Genomic DNA, 14,497 nt, shown 5'->3' with positions numbered 1-14,497 from the left:
TTCTTCTTACCCTAAAAAAAAAAAAATTTAAGACCCGACATATTATAAATATAGATTTCATAAATTAGATTGCCTAAACCTCTAAAAGTTCAGAAATTCGTAATTTTTAGAATTTCTAACACTAAAAATACAATCTTCTGTCCTCAATTCAAATTGACAGTAGCATTTCTTTTACTAGTATATCTAAGTATCTAACATATCCAATTTCCATCCCTAAAAATCTTCGCACCAAACATACTCTCTCTAATCAGGCCTTCCCTCCACATATGTTCATCGATAATGAATATGACCGTAAAACAGACCACACCATGAAGGTTAAATACTCGAGATAATGCAAACTTATCAACTTTACATATGATAAAATAAACAAAATAAGGCCCTACATTACGCTAGAACAGTTCTAAGCTCAGATGCTGATTATCCAATCCCTTGTTCAAAAATCTAATTTAAGTTAGCCTACACTTTTTCTAAGGAATAAGCTCAAAAGATTTTATGTACTATGAAATTACAACATACATCAAAACTCTGCTGTGAGGTAAAGAATGTGATAACAAGGTCCATTTAAAACTGATCATCAAGATGAACAGATATAGAAGATCACACAAGCAGGTTTTAGATGTCGCAAGAATTCACATCAGAGCCTACAGTATCTGCCTTCTGATGTCAAAAAAGATGATATATGATGCCCCAAAACATGCTCAAAACTCGACTTCTCTATACTGTATTCTGTAAATTCTGACTTAAACGGAAGAAGTTCTTCTGTACAGGGATAATAATTTATAACTAGCACTCACATGATTGTGGCCAGCCCTATAGCATCCCCATCTTCAGTTCTGGTATCTAAAGTGCTACTGGTGGCCCGAGATCTCACTGAAAAATAGTTTTAAGCAGATAATCACTTCAACTGACAATATGGGTTTGTCAGAGAAAACAAGTTCCTTGCAATACAAATTAAAAATTTATAATAGCACTTATGCACAAAGATTATTCTGAAAACAACACCAAGTGAAAAGTCTATTCTGAAAACCCATCACTATATCAAATAAATCCACCCTTCAATTTACTTTGTATCCAGTCAACCAAACAAGCCCCTAAGTTTCACATTACACCCCCTCCCTCTTTAAGTTTTGATCTCCCCTTGGTTGTTTAATTCAAATAATTCCCCTAAGTGAAGATATAACTTATGATAATTGTTTTCATGCTAGGAGGTGGATTTCAATCAATTTTCCTTATGTATAAACCCCAAGTGCACCTAAACAAAGATGCAGGCTAAAACTATGAATTATACCCCACATTTGTAATAAAGTATCTGCTATGTTTGACCTTGTCATCTTGAAAAATAGGCACATCTGTGCAAAATCACAAGGTTACTCCGTGGATCCTTTCTTCCCCTTCTATTCTACTTTGCTAACTTCAACGAGATGGTCCAATTGAATATGAATAAAGACGAGCAAAAAGCCGGGGGTGGGGGATAAGAGGAGAGGGAGCGGGAAGCACCAAATTACCTGTCACGTTTGTGATAACATTGACACTCTTTTGAGCACCAAGTGCTTTTAACTTGTTTCCAGTTCCCAGTAAAAGCAAGCTTTTCATATGCTGCTTTTGCTCCTTGGGGCTTGCTGTCTTGGCCAAAGCTTCCTCAAAAGCAGCTAAATCTTGAGGGTTAATGCAAGGAAGCGTCGACAAAATCTGAATAAAGCCAAAAAGAGAGAGAGAGATCAACAAAAGTTTGTTGGTATTAAGGCAGGTGTTTTTAAATCAAATTACTTCACCAAAGCACCACAGAATTACTTATGATCTCAACTCACCTGCCTAGGCGCGGGGTTTCTATCTGCTAGATAGAAATAAATCTCACGACATAGACTAACCAGATCCGAGCTTACAAAAGCATTTGATTCAAGGGCCAAACCTTGGATAGCTGCATAGAACAAGTCATTGGAGACAAAATCTCGAAGTTCCCCGTTATTTGTTGAAATACCCAAAACAACAATAACACCACAGAATGAACAAAGTTTTGCCATAGCTTCACTATCTGTCCATTTAAAAGCATCCAGACATAAATGCAGGGCTGGGACGGCTAAGGTTTTGTGCTTCAATAGAAAACTGCATGTAACAAAAGATGAGAGGCAAGTCAAAATAATAAGAAGTAAAGAGCCTTATGTTGTGGACTCTATGGAGCTAGAACAATTATAACATTTAATTAGGCGCCCAATAACGCTTCCAATTATTGACTAGAAGCATTGAGACAAATACAAATACAAATATTGCATATATAGCTATGGTTCCATTTCGTTGAACAATATATTACTGATATTGTAAAAAAAATTAAAACATTGCATACCTAACAGCGGAAGAGGAGGCTAATACATCTAAATCCTTCAAAGAGGAAGCATCAAAACGAGTAATATGGCCTGAATGATCCAAAGAAGGAAGACCAACATTAAGTGCAGGAGAAGCCAATGCTGACAATATCCCACATACTTCACGAGTTACATCACGAAGCAGCTTCTCCTCCATTACTTCTACTTTCAGATCTGATCCTCCAAGTACATTGCAAACATCTGGAACCTTTGCCCTACCTTCATTTAAAAGACTTGACCATGAGGAGCTCAGAGATGGCTGAGCATGATGAAGTATTGGGTGTAGAAGTTTTTCCAGCCATGTCCCCCATAACTCCGGAGGGCAAGACTTGATTAAAGGGATGATGACCAAATGAATGAGCTGCTTCAAATGCCTGTATTCCATTGACTGCAGATTCTCCACCAGAGCTTGAACCACGGAATCGACATCCAAACTTCTGAAAAAAGCATCTCCTACAGTAGTAGATAAGCCCACGACATCATACCTAAAGATGGTAAGGGTTATAAGTTAGGAATAACTTCAAAATCATGAAATGTATGCATGTGAAAGTTGATAACATTGGAAGAATATTGATGGGGTATATAAAATAGACAAATATGTATGCAGTCTATGCACATTGAACTCCAAGTAAAATCTACTACAATTTATACCCAATAATAATAGTTTCCCTGGCTTTACGTTTAAACAAAAGTTCACTTTCTCCATGATGTCAAATGACTATATAGCATGGTTAGTGATAACAACATCAAAGTCTCCTGAAAATGACGGCAGAGAGTATATAGACTCCCTTTCCTTATATAATACTCCCTCCGTCCCTTATAGTTTGGCCAAGTTTCCTTCTTATCCCTTTGAGTGTGCCACATACTATGAATAGCTGTGAGGGACCACAACTTCCTTCTCACACTCATCCACTACATTAAGTCCCACCATTTTTATCTCTCATCAACTCCACGTCTCCACCCAGCCAAAAATAAAATAACTAACAAAATCTCGATGGGACAAACAAAAACGGACAGAGTACATATGAGTGGGCATTTTCTGTTTCAATTAAGTAAAAAACGCCTCTATCACTGATTAGTAAAAAATGAGGACAATTCTTAGAAAATGCAGTAACAAAACAGGGTCACCTAGGAATAACCCCAAAATTAAAGATTAAGCATAAACTTCAGTGTGCAAACATACCCACTGTCTCTGATACCTCTTAACCAATTACGAATGTCTTTTTCATTTGGCTCTCCATAGGAATCCTTGCTCATATCTGTCAATGATCCGTCAGCAAAGCCCAAAGGAGCTTTTTGAGCTTTTGTGTTCACTTCTCCAAGAAGACTAATACGTTCTATATCACTCATGGTAAGTGCAGCTTTCACTTCTCCTGGTAATGATTGGACCACGGCAGGAGACCAAAGTGAATGCATAGCACGGAGAAGCTGCAGCAAGACAAAATTTCCATGCATTAATTAGATCATGTAGATTATTATTATTATTATTATTATTATTATTATTATTATTATTATTAAAAAAAATTAAAAAAAAAAAAAAAACTTGCAGATGCAATACATGAATAACTATAGTTCTCAAGCCCTGAATTAGATTCTTAAGAACTAGACACAACTTTTTTTTTTTTTTTTTGAAGAAACTTTTTACATCTTTTTCTAAAGCCGAAATAGCAATGGATAATTATTTGTGAAAGGGAGCAGTTTTTTTTTCTTTATTTTTTTATGAGGCCACAATTTCTTTTTTACTTTTTTTTTTTTTTTTTTTTACAGAAAAATGAATAAATACATGAAGAGCCACTTGAGTTCAAATCTTGTGGGAGAACATACTTTTAGAAGAGGTGGCAACATCCATGTCAAATGAGGAGCCATTGGTTGCACAGGTGTTCCTGCTGAGATATTCTGTAAATTATTCTTCCGGATTCCAGATCGCTTAAGTGCCCTCTCAAAGAAAGTTACCGTATGGAAAATGGACCACATTAATGGTGTATCCGCACACAAACGAACAAAACCAGATGGATCAGACAAATAAGCATTTTGCCAATCTTGCTGGATCCACTGTGTACTCAAAGGTTCAAGTAACCAAGCTAAAACTTCTTGCTGCTGCTGAACACTGTGTAGCAAATGTAATACGTCACACAACAATACAGAAAATTACACAACAAATTCATTTATTAAGTTAAATGCAGATGAAGTAATTACCCAGCAGCAGAAGCCATAATAAGAAATGCTTCACCAAGAAGATTATGTTCTCCACGAAGCAGACGTCCCTCATTTTGCAACTGTCCCATCATGTCTGCTATCCCCTGTAAGAAAGCATTATCTATCTTGTTTAAATACAGCATGTATTATCTAAGACTTCCAAAGATATTTTCCTCTCGATTGACAAATGATTATAAACTATAATAAACTTAAGAAAATCACTAGAAGAAGCATGCTTGAAGAGTTATAGTAAGTAGTTACTGCCAAAAAAAAAATGTAGGAAAAACGTAATTACAAAATCCATTAGGAAATACGAAGAATGCACATGTATTTTAGCAGTAACCTGAACAAAATCCGAACAAAAAGGTGGGTTCTTACAAGGAATGCAGTGTCATCAAAACCCAACACGATCAAGGCTTTGTTCTCTCAGCCTGAAAAAAGGAGTTCTGGTCTGAATTTTCTAAAGTCTGGCCTGGTCTGAATTTTCTAAAGTCTGGTCTGGTCTTATTTTTTCTGATTTGATCTGGTCTGATCTAACTAAACTTTGACCTTGATTGTACATCAATGTATAAGAAAAAACATTATGAAGTGGAATCTTGTTAGATTGATCTCAACGTGTATTTTTCCAAATATAAAAATTTCATAAATTTTACAATTACAAAATCAAAACAGTATTAAGAAGATATAATCTGATCTTGTCTGAAATTTTCTGATATGGTCTGATTTAGAATAAGTAATATGGAGTAAGTAATAAGAATAAGAAGTGAACACAGCCTAATTTTCTAGGGATGTTCACTTCCAATCCAAATTTCCTCTTTCCCTAATTTGAAAAGAAGAGCAGGCCAAGAATCACCTTCATGTGAGGCAGCAAACTTTTTTCAGCAACTTTGGCAATTCGGATAAAAGATGTACAGATCTGCAGCCTAGCATGTCGGGAACTGTTTGTAGAAGGATCCTACAAAATTTATAAAACACTTACCAGATTAAAAAAAAATCCGAACATACAATAATCCAGCACAATAGTTGGAGCCAAAAGATAAAGGAACCTTAACAATAACAGGAAGGGAAGTCAAAAGCTCAAAAAGCTTTTTAATTACAGCACCAGCTGCATTAGGGTATACTTTCAAAAATGGACCCAATGAATGCATATAGTGGCCAAGGACTTCCACAAACGAAGGTTCAGTCCACTGTAAGGTAAGCAGCTGCTGCAGGAGACCTTTAATTTACAAAAATTAGATAATTTTAGGGAAAAAAAAAATTGCAGGAATAACATTGCAATAACTGTAAATATTTGAAGAGTTGAAGTATAACCTTCAAATATCCGACACAATGCAAGTTGAATTTCTGAGCTACCACTAGCAAATTCATCTGACCCATCAAAAACCGCAACAACAACGTTTTCTAAGGCCAATTGCATGCTCTCCAGTATGGCTAAATCCTGAAATAAAAAATATCAGCTAAATATTTTTAAATATACTTATTGTAAAGACACTATGACATGTGTTCTACAATGCTCCTCCAAGTTTTCTTTCTATAGAAGATGCATTTTGTCAGAAAGAGAAGAATACTATACAAGGATATTGTCCGCGAGTAAAATCAACTAAAAAATGAAATTTTGGAGAATGTTATATATATAAACATATCAACCTACCTGAGTTGGCACTGAAGAGGATACTAAGCTCTGAATAATCATGATTGTTCTCTCAGACACCCTTGTAGCAGCAACTATAGGTTTGTGGTTAGAAACAAACCGAATAAGCTCCATCTGACAAATGGTAAGGTGTCAATCAGATGAAAGGAAATTGAAAAAAGAATGAATGGGCAAAATGAACCACAGACAAGAAACATAGATTATAAGAGAACCGCTCAATCAACTTGCATGTTGCAAACTTAATACAACAGAAGGCCTATGTTAACTTTAATTTATTCAGATCACAGTCTCCAGAAAGTAGTGGTCCTAGTGTATACATATATTGGTCATGAGTGTGTCATGGCTCAAAATGCTACTAGGATGTACGGAGTAATTGAGTAAGTAAAATGCTTCTATAAATTTACATTTACTTAAATATGTAAAGATAAAGCTCTTAATAATACTGTAAAGGACACCTATTTGACTGTTGAGGGACATCTCAACAAGATATAGCTAAAACATAGCAATGTCATTCAGTCTCAGATTTTTTAATCCACCACTGTTTCCAGCTTTATTTCACTATCTCGTATGCCACAATGTCGATGTGAATGTAGACAGAAAACAGTGAGACATGCCCACCCATCAAACTTGACTGCTTCTTTTATTAGGCTGAAGATTCCGCACATACTTCAGATTTGTAAAGACAACCCATGGAGAATAAAAATTTCTTGATTATCAATAGTGATGAAGTGGCTCAGGTTACATGCAAGCATAAGGAGCTACATGGGCAATCTGCTCCGACCGGACGATTTCATAGATGCCACTAGCTACGAGGATTATGTTACAGACTTACAGTCAACAAAATTGGGATTAAAAGAGAGAAACTCAAGAGACAATTTTTCTTCTGCTTGCCTATATATTATAGAATAGCTTAAATTAATAAATCCCATTACGTGCTGATATAGATGTACAACAATGCTCATCAACTGCTCTTTGGTTTTTTGTGCTCTGAAACCGTAAGTTATTTAGAGATTTTGGGAGTTTCTTCCCATAAAAATCTGTTAGCTATCCTAGGCCCTGTGGTGAGGTGTGATATTTTATTCATCAATGATTTCTGTTTATTCAGCCACTGCTCCTTGTCACAGCCTTATGGATTAGAAATATCTATCTAGCATAATTTTCTGATAATAACTAATTTTATGGATTAGATTTCACAGTATTGTTTTTTAGAATGTGTATTTTGTAATCTATTCACAAAGGCTAAACACGCATACAAGAGATGACACAACTTTGTTAAAGATAGAGCATATGATTGGAACGAAATGCTTTCAAATTACTCACAGTATTGTCTCAAGAATTTGTGTTTCTGTTACAATTACTTTAATATCCCTAAGCTCAGACCTTGATCCAGGGATATATGACATCAACTTTTGTGAAGATATAATTCAAAAGCAAAACAAAGCAAAACTAAAGCAGTTCTGCCTTCCAGATAACTAGTGAACCCGTTTCTTCTACATGCAACGAGTAAAAATAAAAAATAAAAAGGCACTCATTTTCAACAAAAAAAAGATATTAGGCACTCATCATAAAGGAAAAAGATGAAGCTTCAGATTACATACCAGCTTAGAACGATACTGTCCAAATTCTCCTTTGCCCTCAAAATCATCACTCCACATTTCTAAAGGTCCAAAAGAATGTGCTGTCTCGGGATGAACCTTTTCTTTTCTAAGAAGACGTGGGAAGGATGTGTCTAGAATTGCACCACAACAATCATCATTGATAAAATTTAAGATATTACTCTTCTCGCTTTCAGCCTGTCCAGAGCCAGCAGAACTGTTAACTGCACCATCTCCAGTTGCATGAACTTTTGGCTTTGACAGTAGATCTCTCATTAATGTCTAGAAGGAAGCGTAAGTTCTTGGTGAGTGAAGATCTAAAATAAAAATTACACGATGAGGTCGAGTTTTAAGCATACCAGCCAGAAAGGCAGTGACTGGCAATGGAGGGCCAGCTTATAATGTTGGAAGTACCCCAGCATCTGCAGAGATAAAAATGTCTGAAGTAAGCATCAACTATTAAACAGTAGAAGTATCAAGTGTATAAAATACACGACTACAAAAGACCATGATGCTCTGCTCTATGATGGATAAGCAACAACATATTATGTACAAATCAAATTTTGTTCTTTTCTTACGCAATTTTTAAATTCCCCTTGTTTATCATCCTCTTTGGAGAACATCAACTTCTAAAACATGATTTCTTTTTTATTGACATACTTTAAAAATATTGCAACAAATTAAAAATTCATATAACAAAAATTATTAGATAAAATAATAGAGATCGTGAAAAATGGCCTATTCTCTGCAATATAAAATAGATAATCAGAGTATTAGATTTTTTATTTAAAAAAAAAAAAATCAAAGAGCTGGCTCAAGGTTTTTTGTGCCTATAGAGAGCCGGATGAAGTCTCAATATATACAGATTAAAAAGGCAACATAATAATAATATTGGGGACACTTTTCAATTCAAGTAACTGCTTTTACAAATTGAATAATGCACCAGCAAAATAGTACTATCATTTTTTTCTTTCTAGTGTGGTTTTTTGCTGGGTATGATGGATTTTTACCCTTCATACCGATAATCATACTTGTGATACTGATATATTTTACTGACACAAATGTAGCTGCTGAGCCCCTGAATACTCTTAAACTCAAAGGAGATTTGACTATATTTGTCCATTACAAATTTTATATCCCAAAAATAAATATGGAGCTTATAACTTAGGCAAGCAGGAGAGCAGCTCACCTGTTCAAGATAAAAAAAAAGTATGTTAGTCTTAGTATCGCTAGAGATGCACATCAGATTTGTTGAACCCAGAGAAACCATGCACTCGCATATTAACTCTGCAAACTCAAATTCACTGTCATCAACGGCTCCACTACCCAAGCTTGATTTGTGAAGGAAATCTTTGGAAACATTCATCATAGTCTCAAAGATACTGCGCACTGCAGAATCAAAAGCTGGAGACGCATCAGCTGGTCTCTTCCTGCAATTCACAGGCTTATTAACATTCAATTGATACCCTAGTGACATTATAGATTAGCCCTAAAAGCGATTAAGGAGCTCACTGCATACCTTGCAGAGACAAGTTTGAAGAACTCACAAGCATGAAGACGAAAATCTGGAGAAGTAAGCAAGCAGCCACACCTGTAGTACACAATTTGTAAGAAGAAAAAGATATCAATCTCAGCCCACAGCTAGTTAAGAAAAACTTCATTACAGTTACTTTACCCATAGATTATGGCATATTTGCCAAGATCAAGCAACGGAGCCCACTCAGCATAAGCATTTATTGCATTCAAAGTTGCTGTAACTGTAGCTGCATGCTGTTTTGCAATGTCTAGATGCTGCTGATTAGCCTCATTTACTGCAGCTCCAAAGTGCCTCTCTAGCAACTGCACAAGTATCATAAAAATGAGGCACTTGCAAAGTGATGCTTATGAACTGTGACCCTAGAAAAAAGTTGTATACTTCTTAATTCTTTTTCTTAAACTTACTGTGTATAGCAAAGGTAAGATGTCTGGCAGAGATTCAGTCAATCCACGTAACAAGAGCCTACGCCGGTCACCTATCGATTTTGGTCCAAAAACAAGTGGAAAAAAAAAAAGTACAAGATAAATTTACATTCTGCAAAAATATTCCAATGTACGAGAAGAATTAAGCATGTTTAATACCCAATACTTCAAATAAAGAAAAAACTATACTATATGAAATAATTTTGGTAGCTCTAATAACAAAAGTAACAGAACATATTGCTTAATCATTTAATGCACAAAAAACTTCAATTTGCTAATGCGACAGAATTCATGAATCTAACTTCAGAGCAACCCCCCCCCCCCCCCCCCCCCCCCCAAACCCAACTTAACCCATAAGCAATACTAACATTTGACAAAGCAGTAGTTCCCAGGTGAAGTGAATGAATGGAAAGAAATTGAGCTTCTCCGTCATTACCTTCCAAATCTTCATTATGAACAGTAATATCTTCAGGAAGCCACCTTAGCATCATTGACACCAATTCGGCCTATAAACACATTAATAAATTAATAAGTAATGCATACCGCTAATTTTATTCACCAAGGAAAGAGTGAGGAACATAAAAACAAATTTAAAACAAGCAGCTAAAAACGACAAAAGTTATCAGGAGAATCACTTGAGAAGGGCCATTGTTAGAGAGGGCTGCAACCGAGGGGAAAAACTCCTGCAACATATTCGGGCCTTCTCTCCTTACTATCTGTAAATGGAAAATGGGATGAGCAACTACACTCAAATCAGACTGCACCAAATACAAATCAAAGAAATTTCAGTTGATACCTCTGCCACAAGAGCAGCTGTCTGACTTTTTAAAGCCCACTCCTCGCATGGATCTGCAACCTGAGACATCAGGTCAACAGCGATGCTTGCAAAGTTGCAACGTTCCGCTGTATTCAATTCTTCCCAACGTAGCCTTACCAGATGCTACAAATCATCAAACAAAATCAGATCAAGTTCATATACACATTGGTATTTGGAAACTTGATTTATAGAAGATAATTAGATTAGGCAGTCAAATCTTTCGGAAGGTCAAGAATCACAAATCACATATAAGATGAACAAAAGTGAAAGCCCCTTAGCAACAGAAGTACAACAACAAATCAACTTCTATTTAAAACTTGCAACTGAAAGCCCTTGCACCAGATTATAGTATCAACAACTTCTAACTTAAGCATGTTAAGTTGAATACAATCTTCATTATACAAATGATCAAATTTCCTACTGCTGAAAGCACACCAATACAGTATCCCCCCAATGCTATTAGTCCTATGTAATAAATAAAAACAAAAAGGAAAAAATTTCGAATATCCATTTACTAAATCTGGCTTATCAAGAGAGCCAGTCTACAAAAACTTGAAAAAGCACAAAGGGGCAATAAAAAATAAGGAACTTTGAGAGCTATTAGAGGATAGAGAAGTAGTAAGCTGTAACCATTGTAATCCCATGACCACATCCTACTCACTGACAGATTCTTTTGTATGGTGCTAGTAGGAACAAGCAAAATAATATAGGCTATTGAAATCTCAACTTATCTTAATACCATTCAATCAATCACGATACCAGATTCATGTTAGAGCCTTTATATGACAGATAGTTTAATTATAAGCTTCATATTTCAACCTATACAGCATGAAGTTGAATAGCCAGATTGGTTTCCCGTTAGGTAAATACGGAAATGAATATTGGAAAACCTGTTAATTCATTTTTTATATCTTTAGGACAAGTTTCAGCATCGTTGGATGTTATCCTAGACATGTCTTGCTAGGCCATGACTTCTAATAGGATGTTACGGAGTAACTAGTTTACCACAAAAAAGGTATAAATATAAAAGTCTTACTTCTAGACTAAGTAATGAATTGCATTTCATTAATAAAACTCAATCAGGTTCTACTCCAGCCTTTTTTTTAATCCCATATCTGACCAGCTAGATTACAAACCCAATGAGCTGAAAACCTTTGACATCAGAACAAGCTATTCCTTATTTATGCCATATTATGAATAATATCTTTATCCAATGTTGTACATGATATTGCAAAGATGTCTTCTTTTCCTTGAACAGAAAAAGACCAAAAGGTTCAAAACTATGGCCACGTCGCTAATATCTTTAACAGGGTACCTTAATTTGCTTTATATATTTATAGTTGTCTAATCCAAATAAAAGAAAAACTTCTTATTGAGTTAGCTACACAAAAAGTAATCACAAATTGTGAAGCCAGTAGCAATATTCCAAATATGTATGTATGACGACTTTTGTTCTTGAAGACAAGCTGATAATATATAGGTGAGGTGCTTTCCACAATCCTGCATATATTTCTGATATTCATGAGGAAGAAATTATCATCATGATGAATAGATGTAAGCATATCATTTGGACTTATAATTTCCCAAGATCAATATTCAAAACTCAATGCTCCCCCTTCTGCTGAAGATGCCAATACCAGCTTATAGATTATGCTTGAGTAGTATTACCAATTTTAGCATAGGGTTGAATTACCATTTGGTACATACAAAAAGTTTTGAAAATAATCAATTGACAAACTTTGGTTTTGTATTCATCTACGATCAATTTCACTACAGTATTGATCTTAAATGAGGTAAGCATTGTACAATGACTTCCATCTACTGCAAAGTTGACGTAACTGAAGGAGATGATTAAATCAAATAAACTAGACAATAACAGGTGGAAAAGAATCTAACAACAACCTGAAGCATTTTGAACGCCTGCAGCCGTATTTCAGAAGACCACTCCTTCTTAACTAAAATGATGGACGTACTAGCCAAGATACGTACATCCCCAGCTTTAAACTGCAAAATTGAAACAGTTCATGGCTATTACACAACCAAGGAAAGAATTTCAAAAATAGCAAGCAGCACAGACTAAAAAGAGGCCAATTGAGAACAGACATTCAGTCTTATCCTTAAAAAGAGTAATCCACAGTTTAAAGAAATTGTCATATAATTATAGTATACGAAAAAGGACAAGGAACATTACAGAGATTTTCGATAACAACATACTCAGTCAACCAATGCAGATAGAAGTTTGATCCAAGCAATATACATAATACATGCATCACATATATCATCAGTTTGAAGGTTTAAACCAAAATTTAAGCATCAAAGAAGGATTGTAACAACAACTAGAAAATATACCAACCACTACTTTGTTTCAATATCTCTGAATTCAGATTAAGTTAATTCATTAAATCATTTATACAATGCATACTCCAAAATTCTGTTTTTAGTATGCTTACATTAACAATCAGCTACCATAATTTCAATCATCAAAGTCTCAAATTAGGGCTAGAATGATCCTTACATACCCATAAAATGCACAAAAGGGGTTCCACACATTTGATCAAATAACCAAACTTTAATCAATTTCATCAACACACTCAAACACACCAAGAAAACTGAAATGGGTAATTACAATATACAACAATGGGTATCAAAATTAACAGTTCATACATTCAAAATTCAACAATTCGATCATAATCAAAATTTAAAATTCTAAAAAAAAAAAAAATTACAACTCAAAAAGCAAAGTTAAGAGATAATACAGATTCTAAGTAAGCAAAGGCAGCCCTGCGAGTATCTGGGGTAGAGCTCCAATCAAGAGCAGCGGTTATGGCTTGAGCTACATTGTTTGCTATGTTACCACTTTCTTCCATTTTTTTATTTTTATTTTTAAATTTGTAATTTTTTGGGTTATTTTTGGGAGAATCAAATAGGGTTTTTTTGGGTACCCAAATAAAATTTATATAGAAAATTAAAAGGGGTTAGATTGAAGAAGAGTTTGCTTTGATTTGGCGCAAAAGAAAGCACAAATACCCTTAAAACACAGAAGAGAGAAAACAGAAAAGAGAGTGTATGAAATTTGGAGTAGAACAAGGGAGGAGAGAGAAAGTGAAGCAAAGTGGTTTATTTTGGTATTTATAATTAACAATGTTTTTGAAGTGAATAAAGCATTCATAATTATCCTTATTTTCAGGAAACGGCACAATACTATTTTATTAATTATGGCCTAAATACAACTCAATATGTTTCCATAATGCACCATTAGATTAGTACTAATATTTTACTCTCGATCTCTCGTCAATATCAACAAGACAACGAGGTTTTGGCCTAGTGGTTAATAATTTAATATTGAGGGGTTGTGTGCTTAACTGCTTATATCTCTGTTTCATATAGGCATGTTTATTCATCATAAAACACGCGAAATTACCACAATAAGCAGTAATTTATTATTGGACGGATTACTCTATGGTCATAAATAAGTAGATCATCTCACATCTCCACAATTGGTATATAGGGGTGTTCATAAATCGATCCGGACCGAAAAAATGGACCGCACCACCCCGGACCGCACCACGGTCCGGTCTTCGGGTCTTGAAATTCATTTTTTCGGTCCGATCAGGTCCAAAACCCTATAAAAACTGATCTTGGACCGGACTAGTTTTTTTTATTAAAAATATGCGTGAAACCTTAAATAATGGTTAAAATTATCCTTAATAAACTTAGAAAACTTTAACTTTATAAGTTTTTTTGTACTAAACATACTAAAAAGACGTAAAAATGACGTTAAAATATAGTTTTTCCTTTACTTTTTTTCGTGTTTTCCATTACTTTATTAAAAATTTAGAACTCTTTTAAAAAAATTCTTAAATCGGTCTAAAGCGATCCGGTCCGGGTTGGACTGATTCTTTCGGTTCGGTCCTATCTT

The 14,497-nt window shown here is 34.9% G+C and overlaps 1 protein-coding gene across 2 annotated transcripts; it reads right to left on the bottom strand.

The window, feature by feature from the left end:
- Window positions 1-309: 309 nt before the first annotated feature.
- LOC110708513 (protein HASTY 1-like) lies at window positions 310-13,819 on the bottom strand. 2 transcript variants are annotated; one of them, XM_021886649.1, is made up of 22 exons: window positions 13,335-13,819; window positions 12,481-12,582; window positions 10,558-10,701; window positions 10,397-10,477; window positions 10,198-10,267; window positions 9,744-9,814; window positions 9,478-9,641; window positions 9,322-9,393; window positions 8,992-9,232; window positions 8,162-8,224; window positions 7,806-8,084; window positions 6,208-6,321; window positions 5,868-5,994; window positions 5,609-5,772; window positions 5,410-5,511; window positions 4,557-4,660; window positions 4,185-4,467; window positions 3,544-3,788; window positions 2,342-2,845; window positions 1,809-2,103; window positions 1,506-1,689; window positions 310-870 (listed from the first exon to the last, which is right to left on the bottom strand). In XM_021886649.1, exons 1-22 carry the CDS (start codon window positions 13,443-13,445, stop codon window positions 791-793), a joined length of 3,600 nt encoding a protein of 1,199 aa, XP_021742341.1. In that variant the 5' UTR covers window positions 13,446-13,819; the 3' UTR covers window positions 310-790. The 2 variants fall into 2 exon arrangements, with proteins under 2 accessions (XP_021742341.1, XP_021742340.1); XM_021886648.1 differs by having other exon boundaries at window positions 5,603-5,772; window positions 13,335-13,818.
- Between the last annotated feature and the right edge of the window lie 678 nt (window positions 13,820-14,497).

This window comes from Chenopodium quinoa, unplaced genomic scaffold (genome assembly GCF_001683475.1).
Source record: "Chenopodium quinoa cultivar QQ74 unplaced genomic scaffold, ASM168347v1, whole genome shotgun sequence".
NCBI classification, from domain to species: Eukaryota; Viridiplantae; Streptophyta; class Magnoliopsida; order Caryophyllales; family Amaranthaceae; genus Chenopodium; species Chenopodium quinoa.
This window is presented reverse-complemented; position numbering and strand designations above follow the sequence as displayed.

Coding starts and splice junctions, on each gene's coding strand:
- LOC110708513 (XM_021886648.1), bottom strand. CDS start 13,445: ATGGAAGAAAGTGGTAACATAGCAAACAATGTAGCTCAAGCCATAACC. Junction 4,468..4,556: donor ATTATGGCTTCTGCTGCTGG/GTAATTACTTCA, acceptor TTTGCTACACAG/TGTTCAGCAGCAGCAAGAAG. Junction 3,789..4,184: donor TGTTGCCACCTCTTCTAAAA/GTATGTTCTCCC, acceptor GTCTTGCTGCAG/CTTCTCCGTGCTATGCATTC.